The 19,119-nt window shown below is 32.3% G+C and overlaps 1 protein-coding gene across 1 annotated transcript in view; it reads right to left on the minus strand.

The window, feature by feature from the left end:
- Positions 1–7,489: 7,489 nt before the first annotated feature.
- LOC105211439 (neuronal acetylcholine receptor subunit alpha-7) overlaps positions 7,490–19,119 on the minus strand; it is a 182,175-nt gene continuing 170,545 nt past the window's right edge. Inside the window, exons 12-14 of the mRNA XM_054227100.1 lie at positions 18,905–19,027; positions 18,580–18,718; positions 7,490–16,590 (exon numbers count right to left, since the gene is read on the minus strand). Of these exons, the coding sequence (XP_054083075.1) occupies positions 16,438–16,590; positions 18,580–18,718; positions 18,905–19,027 (415 nt within the window). The 3' untranslated portion in view covers positions 7,490–16,437. The remainder of the gene's footprint in view (positions 16,591–18,579; positions 18,719–18,904; positions 19,028–19,119) is intronic.

Below are 19,119 nucleotides of genomic sequence, written 5' to 3' on the forward strand. Positions count from 1 at the left end.
GCAAAGCATTTTACCTGGACAAAGCCCTATAAACTGAGCTACTAAGTAGGCGTCGGTGCTATGAAAGTCGTGATTTCTCAGCCTTTGAATCTTAGTTTGAAAACGTTTGAAGGGTTTTTGATATTATTTTACCGTTATGTGTGCGAGGTTCTGTAGAATGTTGAAACATAATTGCCTCTAATATAAAAGAGTACATATTCGACACCATAAGAGGTCTAGATGGAACTTCTCACTGGCATAAAATATTCTAAATGAATAAGATTAACTATAATATAAGACAATTACAAGTTTTTTGCACCAAGAAAATGTTTCAAAAAACTTCATGAAAATGTAGAATTTTTATAAAAATCTTTTTCACAAAAAACTTAAACTGAACGGATAAAAATTAGGGAACATAAGATATAGATATAATCTCAGTTATACTCATTACCATAAAAAGCTTGTCTCCCTTAAATATTTGCTCAACAATAACTGAATTGAAAGCAATTTGAAACTACAACAACAACAGCTAAAAACTTGTTAATTCCAAAAGCAGCGCTGTTGTGTTGCATGCGTCAAACAGACAGCGCAGATTTTGGAAGCATCAAATTTATAATGTAAACATTTGCTTGACATGAAAAATGCCAAAAAAATGAGTTTAAAGATTGTGTGTTATACATTCAATTCGATTGGTAAAAATGATAAATGTCAATATTACGAAGCATTTAGTGCGCACTGTTGACGCTGGACAAGCAAAATCCATGCGCCAAGTAAAAAAGAAATAGCGTCTAATTTCGATCGATGATCAAAGCACGGCTGTATTTACAATTCATAAAAAAAAATAAAAATCGATACAAAAAACGCAAAGAATTCAATGTACAATGTCGCTCGCGGTTTGCTTATGAATTGAATTGAATTCGGTGGAACTGGCAACTGCGGTTGTGCTATTTTAGTTACCATAAATTTCTCTATTTTCGTTGTTGAAGGCCGCATAGTTCAAATGTCAAACAGTGGTACACAGAGAGTACATATGAACGTGTCTTCATGCTTATAATAAAGAAATGTTTGTCCATATGTATAAACGCAATATTCAGTTTAACGTTGTTAGTAAGATTAAATTTGTACTGTACATGCGTGTTGGCATAACTTAAAAACATTTATGTTATTTTTCTACTTTTTCTATTAATCTTTTGTCATGTCCTAAATATTCATTGATTTATTTATTATTCAGGACCTGGGCTTTAAGTACTATATACTTAGAATTATCAAAGTTATTTATTAATAATAGATTAATGGTTTCATGAGGTTTAGTATTCTATATATCGATTAAAATCAGCCAATCTAAACAGGCGAGGAAATATTTATTTTGCATACAGTTGAATTTCACTAACTCGAATTACTATAATCCACATAAAACTTAAGAGTTAGAGAGACTACGAATTATGGCAGGTAATTGGTATGAAATTCAAGAGTTCCTACCTATATCTCTCTCCTCTATATCTACCTACTATAAGACGGGCCTTTTTTAGTTATCGAATGTTCTATCTTTTGATACAATTTCTCACTTTAGATACAATATTGTCAGAAGTATAATATTAAAGTTATACATATACTTAGACTTCATAGACTTCATAGATAGACTTCAATAACGTTTATTAACTCGAAGTCAGAAATATGGTGATCCATTTGTAATTAAACTGGCTCAGACACTAAATTCTAATCACCTTAAAGTCACTTCTACTGCTGCGATAATGAAGCATATATTTTTTTATAAATAATAGATTTAGACTTACCTTTCGCAAATTTCCATATGAATGTGTGCTGAAAGTTTTTCAGGAATCCTTCTTATATCGGATTTTATTTATTACTTTATTTCTCAATTACTTTTATTTACTAGTTTATAACACTGGGTCCTTTCCCAAGTCAAAACAAACCACTTAATGTTAAACAATTTTGTATCAAATATTTATTTATTCATTGCAATTAACCAAGGCTATTATTATTGAAATACCGAAACACACACGCACAAAAGCGCATTCACGTTGATTCACAAGCACTGAAACACAGGAATTTCACGCGCCTCGGCATAGCGCTGCAGAGCAAAGTTCAATCAGAGAGCCCTTCTAATCAACCGCCAAATTTCATACTAAACCAGCGCAGTGAAATTACACCTTTGAAAGCCTGCGACTATTAAATAGCCAACAACAAAGCGAAATCAAAGCACTGGCAGGCGCAAGAACAGGAAGAAGCGGCACGAAAACAAAACATTCAGCTGTCACGGGGGAAAACCAATAGCAAAGCCAACAATCGCTAATCGTTTTGTGTTCGTCAGGTCGTACGCTGCCATCCGTACTCCGGCCACCAACATCGTCGTCGTCGTCGGCGCTTAGAGTTTTCCCTCGTTTGTGTTTGAGTGCTTGTGTGTGTGTGGCGCTGTATTAACAACAATAAATTGTTGCCAACAACAAGGCGTCGGTACGGAGTGGGCCGATAGCTGACATTCCAATTTCACTTGGCCCACCGGCTGCTTTCACTTTCTCCGCGCTTTTTATCAGTCCTTTTTCACTTTCTCACGCGTGTATGTGTGTGCGTGTGAGTTGTTGTGGCTTTTATTGCTCATTGTCATCGTGTAAAAATAACATCAGAAATACCAGTCAATGTCATATGTACCGTTATATGTTTATAACAGTGTTTATACGCTTTTGTTTGCGCTCGCCGCTCATATTGAAGTCGAACGAGCCATTGACATTCTAATGAATGGCTTCTTGCTGCTCCTACTTCGCTTAACTGCTTATAACCAGCGCGCATTCACTGCTGGGCGCTTTAGTCACCTTCCTCCATTTAGAAACGAACAAATCTCAAAGGTTTGCCCCATTTAGTGTAGTTTTAGTGTGAGCGGGGGTGCTTTTGCTTTGTTTTGTTTTCAGCAGCGAGCCTTCAGAGGTCATACCTTGTGTTAGCGGCGCATAAAAAACGAATTTAACGGCATGTTGTCGCTGTCAGCAATGTAGAGGCAATTTTCCACTCAGTGGGTGCCATGGAGGCTCTAATGCTAGACAATGGTCAACACGGTTGGTTATCTTTTTTGATTTAACCATAACTAGTTCGGTGCAGTTCTAGCAGCGCTGATGATGATGATTATTGTTTTGTTTTGGTTTTGCTTTAGCTTTTGGTAATACATACCTGCTCGCGTTGAGTAAGCGCGTAAACGGTTGTGGTGTATTTGTAATGTGTGTCAGCGCTTGCATCATATCGATAAACTTGTGTAATTGTTGGTGAGATTACGCTTTGTGCTTATTTGAAAGCTTAGTCGCGATAATGGTTGTCTAATATGGCACAGTGGGACCGATATACCATAGAAGGAATTTGATGAGATTTTTATAAAAATTGCTTTAAATATATTTGAACAAGAAATTAACTTGGAAAATTTCTTGAGTTTGAAGCGGTAAGCACTTTCACATACCTTGGCTACAAGCTAACAGCGGGCAACGATATAAGCGTTACAATCGATGACAGAACACAAGCAGCAAATAGATCGTTCGCATTTCTTATAAAACTCTTTAAGTCCAAACTAATCAACAGACCATGCAAACTAGTCTTGTGCTATGGAGCTGAAACGTGGTCAATGAGCGAAAAGGACAAAACAAAATCAATGAACTTTGAATGAAAAATTCTCCGAAAAAGAATTTCCGGCGCAGTCAGAATCGGACCTGACGAATGGAATATAGGATGGAATAGCGAACTTGACCAGCTAATTCAGGGCGAAAACGTGGTGCGATTCATCAAAACGCAACGAATAAAATGGCAAGGAGATATTTAAAGAATGGATGATTCATGATCCCAAAAGAAGGTATTGAACGCGAAAACATACATCGTCAGAGCAAGAGGAAGGCCAAGAACAAGATGGAAGGACGAAATAAACGAGGATCTGAAGAAGTTCCGATTAGAAAACTGCAGAGAGACCGCAAAAGACAGAGTAGCTTGGAGGCGTATTGTTCAGCAGGCCAAAGCTCTCAGAGAGCTGTAGAGCCAAATGATGATGGTGATGATATTTGAAAATTAAAAGTATATCCTTCGACTTGATGAAGATTTTAGTTAACTACTTTAAGTCGGAAACTTTTTGTTAATTTTATCGCTTTCAAAATATACTCCAAGAAGGCTAAGGAGACTCGGAGTGTGTCTATTTCCCTTTATGATATACTCGTTTGTAAAAGAACATAATTTTTTGAAGCTTCGGAGAGACGTATGAACTTTTTTAAATCTAATATTTCATCGGTATTATTTTCCACTTTTAAGAGTATTTTTTAATTTATATCTTTCTAACTGTAAATACTTGTCAGTCCACCGTTCCAAGCATTGCACAAACCAACTGTAAATGCTTTGTAGAAAAGCGCAAAATGAGTCGTTGAAAGAATGTTAGTGGAATGTGCTGTGGCAAGTATCAGCTAATCCGAATTTGCCCACCAAAGCGCCTCTGTAAACAATAAAGCCTAGAAACGTGAATAAACAATGCATAAATGAGTAATGGGTGGTCCAAAAGCAACTTCATTCTTGAGTTAAAAAATTGCATAATTAAACCATTTTATTTTTATATATAAATATAATTTTAAAACTCAATAATATTGTACATAATTTTGATATTTCGCTAGAGTTCATCATGTGATATTAAAGGCAATTGCTTCTTCAATGAACTAATTTCGCTCTAAAATCAAATATTAAAACTATCTGCTTTAAATTAACACTTTCTCGTGGATAAGAGATTTACTTACCCGCAGAGAACATAACAACTTTCATTTCATTCGGTAACTAGTGTGCGAACCACCCTGTATATACCTGTCTATGAAAGCGCTATTTAAAAACAATATAAAAAGCTTGCTAACTGCACTTCACCAACAAACCTAGGTACACAAGCGCAATTGCAGTGAGTGGTGACCTTTAGCGTCGCCTTCCCCTCACCCACACCACAGCAATTTGTGTCCTTAATTGTCGCTGGGTGGTGAAGTGAAATAAATTTACCAACTCTACTAAAAATAGCAATGCAGTGGCCGAGCTGGTGAAATGCAAAACACAGCAGCACAATAAGCTACACATACAACACAAACAAACCCGACTCATGCCGCTAAAATTTTGTTGGCGGTTAGTCGTTGCATGTGTGGTTGAGGTGGTCACACTTAAATGATTTCGGTGGCTACTCAAATTAAATTTCCCGTGGAATTGCAAATAAAAATCGATTTTGCAGTCAATTGCTGTAAACAGTTGAAGTCGCGAAAAACCAGTGAATGCCTGGTGTGAGTGTGTAGAGTTGCTGTCAATAATTGACTGAGTGTTTATGCATTTGTAGGCTGTAATTGTAGCCGCCGTGCTTTGAGGTGTTGGAGTGGTGTTTATTGAAATTGGTGTGTAAGTGAGGGTTTAATAGCAGCATTTTTTCATTTTCATTTTGGTTTATTAATTATATAGTTGCCAACAGGATATTGTACTTTTTTAACTCAACTTCTGAATTTCCCTTTTAAATAAATATTGAGGTATTTTTTCACATATCATACAATGTTAATTTATTTTATAAAAAATTGTATACATAACATGTAATATTATTAATTTTTACTATGCGTTTATGATTCTTAAAACAATTCATAAAACATTTATTTTTGAAATTATAATAGTAAACTTTTGTTCGGGAACATCACAGGACATGCCATTCGAAGAAGACTCCTCGCAGACCTAAAATAGAAAATGGATAAAATATATATAAACGAAAATAAATATAAAATTTTTTAAGGAAATATTTAAATATTAGGTTGTCAAATATCTCCTTCCGCCTTTTTGTCTTTTGAATTTTGCGGCTATGTATAACGCGTTACAGTGCTCGTATCTGGCAATACTATACATCTTTGAAAGGTCTTGACATAACCTACAAAACGACGCTACGCATGATTAGTTTGGATATTGCGTTCAACAGTTAGAGACGTGTAAACATGGAGTTCACTAACGCCGAAATTCGCGCTATTTTAAAATTTTCCATCGTTAAAGGCAAATCCGCTGGAGAAACGTTCCGTGAGATTAATGGTATTTTGGGGGATGGTACTCTATCACTTCGAACTGTTTCGTTTTGACGATTCAGAGCGGGTGATCAAATAAAGAAAAATATAGAGTTAGACCGGCATGTGGCATTTCGTAACATCGCCCAGGAGATGCAGAAGGCTAGATACATAAAAAAGCTTGATGTTTGGGTGCCGCATGATTTGATGCAAAAAACCCTTCCGGACCGAATCAACACCTGCGATATGCTGCTGAAACGGAACGAACTCGACGCATTTTTGAAGCGGATGGTAACTGACGACGAGAAATGGGTTATATACGACAATATCAAACGAAAACGGTTGTGGTCGAAGGCCGGTGAATCGTCCCAAACAGAGGCCAAGCCGAGATTGACGGCCAGGAAGATTTTGCTGTGTGTTTGGTGAGATTAGAAGGCAATCATCCACTATGAGCTACTCCCATATGGCCAGGCGTTTAATTCTACCATCTACTGCGAACAACTGGACCGCTTGAAGCAGGCGATCGACCAGAAGCGTCCAGAATTTGCCAACAGGGAGGGTGTAGTGTTCCACCAGGACAACGCCAGACCACACACTTCGTTGATGACTCGTCAGAAGCTACGGAAGCTCAGATGGGAGGTTTTATCACATCCACCATTTAGCCCGGATATAGCGCCAAGTGATTACCTCCTGTTCCCGCCCATGGCGAAAACCCTTGGTGGTGTAAAGTTGAACTGAAAAGGGACTTGAGAAAAGTGGATGTTCGAGTTCTCCGCATATAAGAGGAGGGCTTCTACGTGGGGGGTATTATGAAGTTACCGTCTAGATGGAAACATATTATCGAATGAAACGGCGCTTATTTGAACTAAACTCGTATAAACTAAATTCCCTGTAACACTTTTTATAAAGTATTGAATAAAAAGCAAAAAAGCGGCAGAGAGATATTTGACAACCTAATATGTAGTTCATGTATATGTGTGTGTTGAAATCCTCTATCTTCGGAGTTTAATATTTGTAGTGAAATTAATTAATTTATTTGTAATAGAATAAACATGAAAATCTTTTTTTTTTTTATTTATCAATATCTTTATAAAAAAAATTTGTATAATTGTTATCATACTCACTAGAATACATTTTTTACTGTATTATCATCCGAATTTCTTCACAAAAATATTGCTGGGCTGGTGCTAGGCTTTGAGATCTTGAATGTTGATGGGTCATGCGAATCAATTTGCTCTATAAAAGAATGTCATAGGTAATGTATGAAAGGGTTTCTATTGAATATTTTTAAATAAATGGGTGATGAAGTTGAAAATGTAAATGAAATGAAATGATTCATATTTTTTCAATATATAATTTTCAAACATTTTTGTTTAGAAATCGAATTATTATTGAAATTATTCCATATGAATAACACTTACCAGTTTCCTCATAGGACAGCAAGGAATCATATAAGGGATAATAAATATTAGTTAGATGAGCTAAGTTGGGAACTTTAATGCATGCAAATATACTACGTAAGGTTTAAATATAATGTTTAAGGTTATAAATTAAAAAAAATATTGAAATAATTTTGGAAAAGTATTAAATTAAAATATAACAATTGTGTAATTTCTTAGGAACATTTTCTTATCTCTATTTATAAAATAATTAAAAAATGTGTCTACCTTGTCTACCTTAATGAATGAGTGCTAGGTGTACGGTTTGTGTGTTAGAGAAATTACAAAAATGTTAAATATAATATATGCCAATATATATGTATATATTATAGTTGAGAAACTTTAAATAAACCATTATACACAAAATTTTCATTGTAAATTATTCACCTTTCCTCGGGAGTGTTCATGCCATCTGCTGGATTTTCGTGTGCTTGCTAACTTCAATAATATTTTTTACTTTATAAAAAAAGTGTTTATGAGCACCTTTCAATATTTGTTCAACGTCGAAACTGTGTATGAAAATTACAAGTGATTAGTTTAGTTAAAACGCGTTCGTTGACAAACTGAGCGGACATCAGAATTTTTGGGCGTAAAATTGTCTGCTTTGCACAATTTCTTTGTTAATTTTTTTCATAGTAAAAATTTAAAATTTTTTTCGATTAAAGGCAGAAAATTTTACTACTTTGAATATAAAATTGCACCACTTATTTTACTGATTCTTAGTTTTTGTTTTCTGATTTGTTTTTTTTTTTTTTTGAAAATTAAAGCTAAATATTAGTATTAATTACTATACAGTGTATATATTTTTTACAAAAACGATACTTGTTTAAAATTATATTTGGAGCATAAAAAATTAACAGAACAAATATATTACGAGTATATACATATTTCCTCAATAGAGAATATTTCTCAAATTCTCAAAGGCGATGCACCTGTTACCATTCGCTTGATCCTGAAGCTATTGGCACTCCTCATTGTCACGAACTTCCAAATTCGTTGCTCAAAATTTTAGTCAACTCATTACATTTGCCAAAACCAGTTCGTTGTCCTCGTTCATTCCTCTTTTTGCATTCGTTACAATTTGAAGACTGTGTTGTCTCTTCTAGTCTGGTAAATGACTTCTTGAGCTTTAAGTTCGTAAAAAGCTCGATTGAAAGCTGCTTCTGGTACTCATCTTAAAGCTGTATTCACATGCTTTCGATGCTCAAGATGCTCAAATATATTAATAAACCTGCCTTAAGCTTAAACTGCTGTCAAAGTAAATATCTCGAACGTTGTAAATTTTTTATTATTCTTTATTTTCGTTATTCTCAATTTGAATGTTTTCGCTGCGATCGCCGACACTATTTAAATTCAAAAAATTCAATTCAAAGACCTTGCTTCTTAAACTGCATTCAATATTGTACTGATAATATTTTTGTGTGTTTTCATTTTAAATATTACAGTTATTTAGGTCTTGTTTGGTACATAACTACTAAATTTAAATTAGTCATTAAATCAGCATCAAAAATTTGCAATTCAATTCATTTAGTTTACTAATAATAATTCATTTTTTTTTCATTTGCTTAATTACTTTCTCTTCTTCAAATTTTGCTCATTATGCTTTTTGTTTTTTTTGTGGTTTATTTGGAAATAAACTAATTATGTATTTATTTGAGTTTTTCGGTTTTTTAAAAATGTACAATTTTTTGTTATGTTATTTTCATGTATTTTCTCTTCAATTTATTTTTAGTTAATTTACTGCTAATTAAAGTCAAAATGACTACGTCTATATATTTCTTTATTTATTCTCATTAATTAATTTAGTTTAATTCTGCTTACTGCCTTGCTGCTGCACTCAATCATTCATACAGTAAAGGTTTATGCTTAATTATTTATTAAATTGCGTTTACCACTATTTATTATTAAATTTTTAATTACAATTAAATACTAATAACGACATAAAAAATCAGCGCACGACTTTGAAAATCTTGCAGTATTACACTTTTAGTTTACCATAATATGCCATAGTTTAAATCTGCTTGCAATGCAAGGCATAATTCTCAATTTAATTTAAACTTATTTTCATATTTATTAAAATTCTAGTTAATCAATCCTTATTGTTTTTATTGGTTTTTTGTTTTGTTTTTATTTTTTCATGCGTCTAGCTTAAGGTTCAAATAGAGAAAGGAGTATTTGTTTAAATTGTTGTCCGTATTTTGGTTTTGTTTTGTTTTTGTTTTTAATAAATAGTTATAATTTATTAAAAATTGAATTTAATTTAAATATTTAAAATTTGTTAAATGCAACTAGTTCGCTTATTAATTATTTATTATTATTTTTACAGCATTTCTAAGTTTACTTAATGCTTTAGAGAAAAATTTCACTTTCTTTATATACTGCTTATTTAAAAAAGGGATTTGAAAAACTTGCTGCTTGCTGTCCTGGTATGACACCCAATATTTTCAAATTTTCATACACTTGCTGCACTCTTTTGCTGTTGTGTCGTTTACTTTTTACACCCACTGTCAGTTGCTGTATCGTTCACTGTGTACTTAACTCGGCTTACTTCGTATGCTATGCAATTGTAATCGGTAATTATACTCTCTTATTTGTGTGTGTGTGTTCAAAAGCTCTTTCGCGTTGCTCGGTCCCAATGCCAGATTACTGTACTGTCTATATACTTTGTGTTCTTGCTATTTCCTACTACACGGATTCCAAACATTTTCTAAATTCTGCTAGTTATAATATTTACCTTAGTTGTTACTTATTTTGTATTGCGTCCACTACCGTTACAAATGTACGAGTACGTCTAGTTCCATAAAAATGCTATTGGTTTGCTATCTCATTACACTGACTGGTTGTCTGTTCTCTAAGTTACTGCTATTTCATTTAACCGTTAAAATTATATTAATTACCCTCAAGTTTCATGATTTTTGTTTTCGTTCGTAGAAAAATTAAATTTAATTCTTGTTTATATACTGTTGTTTACTTAAAAAAATAAAAAAATTATCCAAACTCTATTTTCGCCGGATCGCATCGTATAGTACATACATACATTAATATACCGTTATTAATATTAATATTATTATTATTTCTGGTGTGGCAGCGTTTGTGCTTTACTTGCATTAATAGATTTTTATTTAAATTTATTTAAAGTTGATTTTTTAAACCCACTTTTGCATTTGCAGCATTTTGTTTATAATTTTTCATTCGCATTTGCATGGCTACCTCGTGGCTGTGAGCAGCGCGCAGAGGTCGCCATTGTCTCGAATAATTTTCTTTAATACAAATTTAGAATTCTGGCTTTATACCCTTTTAAGCAAAATTTATGTTCACACTTTTTGCTTAAACGAATTGAAACATAGGAATTCACAAATAAATCATATCGAACAAATACATTCATACACTACTACATATTCCCTCAAATCGCTTTTTTTCGTATAAAATGTAATACTTTTTACCTATAATTTGTTGAAATTTTATCCATTACTTATTATAATATAAATTTATTTACGTTTATTAATTATAACTATATGTATATATAAAACTTTATAAATTGTTGATATTTATCATGTGTTTTTCGAAAGAAATTGTACAGTTTGGAAAATATTGTTTTGCTTATGTATATTATTAAGTATGATAATAAACAATGAATGTAAATAGAAATGGTTAAAGACTCTCAGAGAGAAAATAAAGAAAGAATTTTGAAAAAAAAACCAAGAATTGCCTTCAGGAACACTGGTTAAACTAACCTAAAAATTTATAAAAATTTATTAAGAAATACCTTTAAAAATCAATCCCTCTATATTTGCCATACCTCAAAAAAAATACCAAACACCTTACGATCGTTATAATTTCATGTGAAAGCATATTAGAGAATCTCAGCTCAAAAAATTGGAATCGACGGTATAAAAAGAGGCCTTAGTGCCATTTAGAAACTATAAAATTATTTATTATAAATTGTAAATTATTATTATTATAAAATTATTATATAGTTCAGATCTTTGATCAAAGAACAAAGTGTACATTCATACAGCCCGTTAAGAGGCCTTAAAAATCTAAAAAAAAAAAAACATTTAAAACAGATCCGAAGTTAATCTCAGTACGGACAAATGTTTATATTGATTGGATACTCTGCTTTGCAGTATATTTCTCATATTTGAAATTTCAAGTCTTGACATCCAAGGAACTGGTTTGAAACTTTAATCTTCCTATAATTCATTTTCAGTTTGGCAAATACCGCATAAAGATTACAATACATCAAGCGCTTTCTAGTAATCTGCGTCTTATGAAAGAAGTATTTTTCAAATTTTTTTCACTTTAGAACAAAATTTTCTTGGGAGAACGGTGGTTCTGAGCTAGGAGCAGTGATATGCCCATTAGATGCAGGAGAGCATTGAGAAAAACTGAGAGAATATAGAGCTAGGAGCAATGATATGCCTTTAAATGAAGGAGAACATTGAGAAAAACTGAGAGAATAAGAAAGTATTTCGAGTTGAGCTGGTATATTTCGAAGGTAAGATTCATAACTTTTCTCAAGAGCCTCAATAACTATTGCAACTACCAAACTATTTGTAGACCGTGCGAACTAAAGAAACGATTTAAACTAAAAGAAAATTTAGTAAATTAAAATAGAGTTTAAAGTGTGTCGAAAAAAAAACTTAGTGAAACGACTTTACATGAGAAATTTTCACAAATAGATACAAATATACTTAGTACATATATGTATATACACATTTAGGGAATATAATTTTGCACTTCACTGTACCCTTGCGCGTGCTGTAAATGCATAGGTGCATTTGGCAATATAAATATAAAATTTGTTGAGTAATATTTATTTAAAAAAAGTAAACATTTTAGAAAATAAAAGTTTTATAAAAATCGTGAAAGTTGCTTATACTTGAAGTTGACTGCTTTAATTCCATAAATATTACATTGAGCACAAATCTATGAATTCAGTGATGATATTTTACAAACAACATTTGTATAAAATTGCAATTACTTGTATGTATGTATGTCTGTATGAAATATTTGCTATATTTTCGTATATTTTTTTAGATAACTACTACTGCCAATGCAATCTTCGTGGGTATGCATGCTTGTAAGGATTGATTTTCCATTTGTCAGCAAATTTTTCTCAGTGTATTCCTGCTTTGAGAGGCTTGTGGTTTTTGGTTTTTGGTAGCTTCAAAATATTTATGCTATGTATACTTATCTTAGGAAATTACTTATTTTAGTTGTGATTTATGATGTTCATGTGTGATATTGCACATTTCTATTTATGAATTTCTATTACTTCTATTTTTTTCTCAATGCATTTACTACTATTATATGTTTTTGGTTAAAAATTTACGTTGTGATTTTGCACATTTATGTATTTAATTATGACCTTTCCATTTCTTGTTTTATTTCATTTGTTTTAGCCTATTAGTTTTATATTCAAAGCAAATTCTGATTGTATCTATTGCACAAGATTTACAAATAGAAGCAGAATAACCATACTAAACTAAAGAAGAACTATTAAAAAATAAAGCCAAAAACGTTTATTCATGTCACAGCTTTAGTGCAATGCATTTGCCAGCTGTTGCTCTAAAGCTTTCATGCGTTGACAGAGCTTGTGACAAAAGCTGCCATGGCAACAGGTGAAAGCGAAAAAGCTGTAGCACAATGCATTGCAGCTAAAGCTGTTAGCTTTCAGTCAGTGGTTTTGCTTGTGTTTTGTGGTTTGTCTGCTGTCGATAGTTGGTGACATATTTTCACTGAAGCTTTTTTTTGTAGCTGGCTGCGTTGGTGTTAATATGAATTATATGTTAAACGATATAAAAAAGTAAAAGCATAAACGTAGGTATGGTAGAAGCTCTCAATATTTTATTTTTATATTATTTGCTGTACTTTGAAATGAACGAGCGATATTTTGTTCGGTTCCTAAACTATTTTATTATAAGCAAAGTTTGCTGTTTTTAAGACACGCATGAGATTCAATGATTTTTTGGAAGGTGCAGGACGTTACAGTTTGAGCTGTCGATGCATTATTGCAGGACTATAGCAAATCTATTATAATAATATGAATTCGAAAGTTTATATGTGGAATGTACCATACATGAAGCGTTAAAAATATAGTTCGATCAATTTTATAATAAATCAATAGATATATGACAGAAGATTTTGATGAATCAACTATTTACTCTATCAATGAAATACTAAATGATTAATCTGTCTATGAATCTCATTGCTCTCACTAAAAACCGACAAAATTTGCTATATCTTAAAATTTGGAAGTTTCAATCACATCGGTAGCCCTAAACCAAACAAATGTATTGTCAAGTGCCCCCACCTGCAATGCCAAGTTGGTAGCTTATAAACACACCTATAATATATAGGTATGTATATACAGCACCCAACCGTAGCCAAACAATAAATCGCTCGATCATAACGCATTTCATCTCATATACATTGTTGCCGTCATCAACACGCAGATATTATTGCTCGCAACCATTTCTTGCAGTGCATGCTGTTCTTTTATATCAATTCTCTTCGCGGTCCCATAATTTGGGTCCACACACACGCGCCAGCGAAACCACATACGCATATGGTGACGCGTCGTATGTTTTATGAGCCTTATGAGGTGTTGTTATCTTACTTCAATATATGTGAACGCAATTTTCGCGCATGACATTTTTCCCGCATTCATTTTCATTATTTTTGTTTTCATTGCAAAATTTCCCAGTTTTTGGGTTATTTATATTGGTTTTGTACGCTTGTTTAATGGTGTTTGGAGAGGGTTTAATTATCATTTTTATGTCGTAATTGATTTGCAAAATATCGCATGCGATAAATATTCTTTTAATTGTTACATGCTAGAGTTATTAGTTGTTTTCTTTTTGTTTATTATGAATAATTGGCAGTTTTAACGGCTTTTTATTTAACAGTTTTATGCATATTAATGCTTGTGTCTGCTCTTCGTTTATTTATTTTACTTTTAGATTTTCACGCGTGCGATAATTTGCATACAATACGCGTTTATTTTTTTTTTAATTGTTTAATGGAAACCTTTATGAAATGTCACAATAAATAATAAATTGAAATAAAAATTAAAAATAAAATGTATAATTTTGTATTAGTTTCTAACTAATGACATGATTTGCTGTTTTCTTCTAACTGCGATGACATCGATTAATTCTGCTATTATAAAATCTGCTGACTTTGAAATGTGTACGTTTATGAGCCTTATGCAGCTACTGTTTAGCTTAATTAAGTGGTTGTATGCAATTATGCCTGTAAATATGCCTATTAGAGTACAGTTGTCATGCAAATGGTTGGAGCAGTGGTTATGTCACCTTTCATATTTCACTAATTCCATAATGATTCCTATTGTGAAGTTGATTTATATGCATCTATATATAATTAATCTTAATATGCATCCTATTTGCTAGTGAATTATGGTGAACGCTTGTCAATAAACATACATATGCTCACTGCATACATACATACCTATATGATCAGTGTATATTTATATGGTACTATATACAAAAGCTGTTTGTTTGCTCGAAGTGGTTTACAGATTATGCTTATTTAATCTCGCCTCAAATTGTCCACATTGCTTTCACTCAGAGTTTGACGTTGAAAGTTAAGATGCCAGTACTAGGATTATTACATGCTTTAAAACTCCTCGGTTGTTTAAGTCTGCGAGTATTATTGGACTTTATATAAGAAATATTATTTTCACATTTATTATGTTTTTATTTATAGGAAAGTGTATGGTTGAACATGGAGATTGAACAAGAAATAGGTATGGGTAAAAATAATTAAGTTAAGCTACTCAAATGTTGTAAAATCGGCAAGCTTTCACTTTGAATTTTTTGCTTGAGTACTTATAGCGCTTTTTGTGAAAGCTGTGTTCTATTTCAGACATATCCGCTTTAGTGCAAGCTTTCATACTTTGTTTTACGTGAAAAAGCTTGCATATACAAATGTATTCCGGGGATTTAAAGAAATCAAAATTTAATGAAAATATATTTTTTTACTAAATTGTGTACTGATAAGGTAAGTAAATCAAATCATCATTGCTTATCAACTTGTATTAGGGTTTTGGTTCACAGTTTCCTCATATTCAAATTCTTGCTACTAAATTTTCTACACCACTGTCAACTAACTCTAAACCTAGCAGTGTTTTTGTTTTTTTTTTTTGTAGATGGTGAAATTAGCTTAAAGTTTTGTTTTGTGTTTTCAGTTTTTTAATTAAAAAATCTAGTTACGCGCTAAGTTTTTGTTTAGGAAGAGAAAAAGATTTTTTGTTTAAATACTAACAATTTAACTAAAGTTCTTTTTTTGGTTTATAAATTGGGTTTAAATTTTTTACGATATTTGTGTTTTATTTGCTTTTTAGTTGTTGTTTTTACGATTTTTTTTGTTTGTTTAAACTTTGCTGAGATTAAACATTTTTTTATTTAAATTTTCCGATTTTTTTGCCAGTGTATTTGTGTTAGTGTTGGCAAGTCTGTGTGTTTGATTGATTGATTGTTGAAGGTGAGCGTTTTTGTTTCTTAGATTTTTTTGTGTTTTTTTAGGTTTATGTAAATGTGTGTGTGTTTGGGGTTTCGCTTGTTTAATTGTGTTTGTTTTGTGTTTCCGCAACAGTTTTCCCTTTTTTGCGTTTTCTTTGCAGATACTGATTTTCGCTTCGACATTCGTGTTTGTATATCTGTTGTGTGACATTAAGTTGTTGTTGTTGTTGTTGTATAGAAATTGCATTTTATTCGCTTATCGGTGTATATTGTTGTTGTTGTTTGTTTTTATTTGTTTAGTTACGTGCGTGTTTTTTGTGCGTCTTTGGTTGTTGTTTTTGTGATATTTTCCGTTTGTTTGTTTGTGTGTTTAAATTTTTACGTTTTTTTTTTGGTTTTAAATTTTAAAGTTTACTTAAAAATTTTCGTTATTAATTTAATAATTAACAAATTGATTTTATAATAAAACCAATAACAATAACCTCGCTCATATGGCTACGAGACAATAATATGTGGTGCTGATAGTAGTACAGCTATTGTGGCTAATATTGTGAACATTGTGAATATGATAAGGCACAGTCTGTCAACGACCATAGCTGCGAATTTCCAATCATTGGCAATGTCATTTTCCTCGTCTTCTTTGCGTAGCTGCGTTTTTTTTTTGTAAAAAACAATTTCATTTAATTTAATTTTTTTTTTTAATTTTCATACACATTTCAATTATTTTTTGTTATTTCATATATTTCATATTATTTTATTTTGTATTTTCATAAAAATTTATTATTTTTATTTATAATAATATTATTTGTATTAATTTTTTTTAGTTTATAATATTGAAGTGCAAGCGCGTATGGGTTAGAAGTGGTAAAAAGAGAGTATAAAGAGAGAAACGTAAATTATTTGTCTTCAATCGCCATTAGTTACTATTGAGTTTGTACGAAGAAAACTCTCTTTAGTAAGTATATTTCATACAGTTTTAGAAATATGCATATATGTGACTATGTATAAAATCTACTCTTAACTTATTTATACAGAGTTAACTTCTAAGTGTGATTGCAATATCTCAAAAGTGTTTGAGGGTTTAACTATTTATCAAAATCATGCAACTCGAGTTTATACAGTTTTATGAATATATCATATATTAGATTATTGAAAATAATATTATTTAAAATTAAAATATGAATACAAATAAATGCGATCTATTATATCCATTTCTGAAACAAATGTTACATCAAAACAAAGAAATTTTAATACAAAACCATTAAAAAAATTAAATGAGCTTCTTTGAATGATGAGTTAAAAGCACAAGAGCTTTTGAACGAACTTTCATCTGAAAGCTCATACGAGGGCTGCTATATATATTTCTGGCCTAGGCAACACTAAGTGTTGCCAGGTGCAATCTGACATTTCCATTGGAAAGTTTGACATTTTTTAGCAAAACATCACTCAGAACGTTTTGTCATTTAATCGTGAATTGTTTTATTTACAGGGAATTAAAAAATTCATCTCGGCCAAAAAATGGAATTAACTCGTGAACATTTTCGTGTGATCATTTTTCACAACTTTCGACGTGGATTATCGCGACAAGAGTGCATCGATAAACTAAAATCTTTGTAAGGCTATGAAGCACCATCCTATAGCACTGTGAAAAACTGGTACAACGAATTCAATCGTGGCCGACGCTCGCTCAAAGTCGAATTCCGTGAAGGTCGTACAAAAACAGCCGTTGTGCCAGTAAGCATCGATGCCGTACGTGAACTGATAATGCAAGACCGTCATGTAACATACCTTCAGATAGAGACATGCCTATGCATTTCTCCCACCAGCATACATAGGATATTGCATGAACACCTGGCCGTAAAAAAGGTTTGTTCTCGTTGGATCCCGCACAATTTGACAATCGCTTAAAAAAATGGCTCAAAAAAAGTGCTTCGAAAATGGGTTTGAGCGCATGCAAAAGTGTATAAATCTTGATGGAGAATATTTTGAAAAAACAATAAAACCATTTTCGTTGATAAATATTCCTATTTTCATTATTAGGCAAGAAATATATATAGCAGCCCTCGTATCTCGGTTGTCAAACTCAGTGAATATAATTAGACTAAAGATCGTACCCAAGCGTGTAAGAATATTCGCTGGTGGGACTGATACTTTCATAATAATGAAAAACAATGGTGGATTTAGAAAGTTTCACACGATGCGTAAAGAGCTCATATGATGATCCTTAGACGATTTGGCAGTATAATCTTCTTATTTGTATTATCATCTGTAAAAGCTTTCACATTTTTTAAGTGACAGCTTTTTAGTGCTTTGAGTTATAGATACTATAAAGTGAAAGCTCATTTTGATTATGTAATGACAAAAGCTGTGAAAGCGGCATAGCACTCACGAAATGATAAGAAATTTTTGGAATTCACCATTAAGTTAAGAATAGAACTCTCCATAGAGATAATAAATTGTGTTTTGTCTACAAAGTCATTACATTAGTCAGGAATTTATTCTGAAAACGTTTGATTTCTTTCAATGAAGATCACCATTTTTAATATAATTGTTAATTAACTAAAAAATGAGTAATTTTCGTAAGATAAACAAAATTAAATATAACAACAGCGAATTTGTAAAAGTCATCCAACATACCTGATCGGTTATAAAGCGAATTTCCTTCAAAATTAAACCTAGTTCATATTCCGTTGCTGATTTGATGCACGTGTGATGCGTAACGGCATCCGGCATGCGGGTGCTACCGATCGGACCGATGCTGCCATCATCGCCTTGCCTAGAAAGTGGAAATAAATGAATTTAGTAAATGATGCTCATTGCAATAAAAGCGATAAAGAAGAGTGTGGCCACAAGAGATTTAAATTTAAATAAATGCGTTAAATTTGAACATCTGGCCACACACTGCTTTATATGAAATCTCATTTGTTTGCAATGCATTTGCTCATCGGCTTGTTGCCGTTACCCATAAACGGTGCGATAGAATGCGGGATTGTGCGGTAAGGTGCCGCCGGGCGTCATCGGGCGGCAGTTGTGTCGGAAATCATCGTCGATGTCGAGCACGTTGGCGAGCAGCGATTTCGAGGAGCTGCCGATGAACAGGATACAATTAAATAGTAAGAGATTAATTATGTGGATAAAATTATATATAATCGATAATTATATAATAACGGTAAGTTA

This window comes from Zeugodacus cucurbitae, chromosome 3, assembly GCF_028554725.1.
Source record: "Zeugodacus cucurbitae isolate PBARC_wt_2022May chromosome 3, idZeuCucr1.2, whole genome shotgun sequence".
Classification (NCBI taxonomy): domain Eukaryota; kingdom Metazoa; phylum Arthropoda; class Insecta; order Diptera; family Tephritidae; genus Zeugodacus; species Zeugodacus cucurbitae.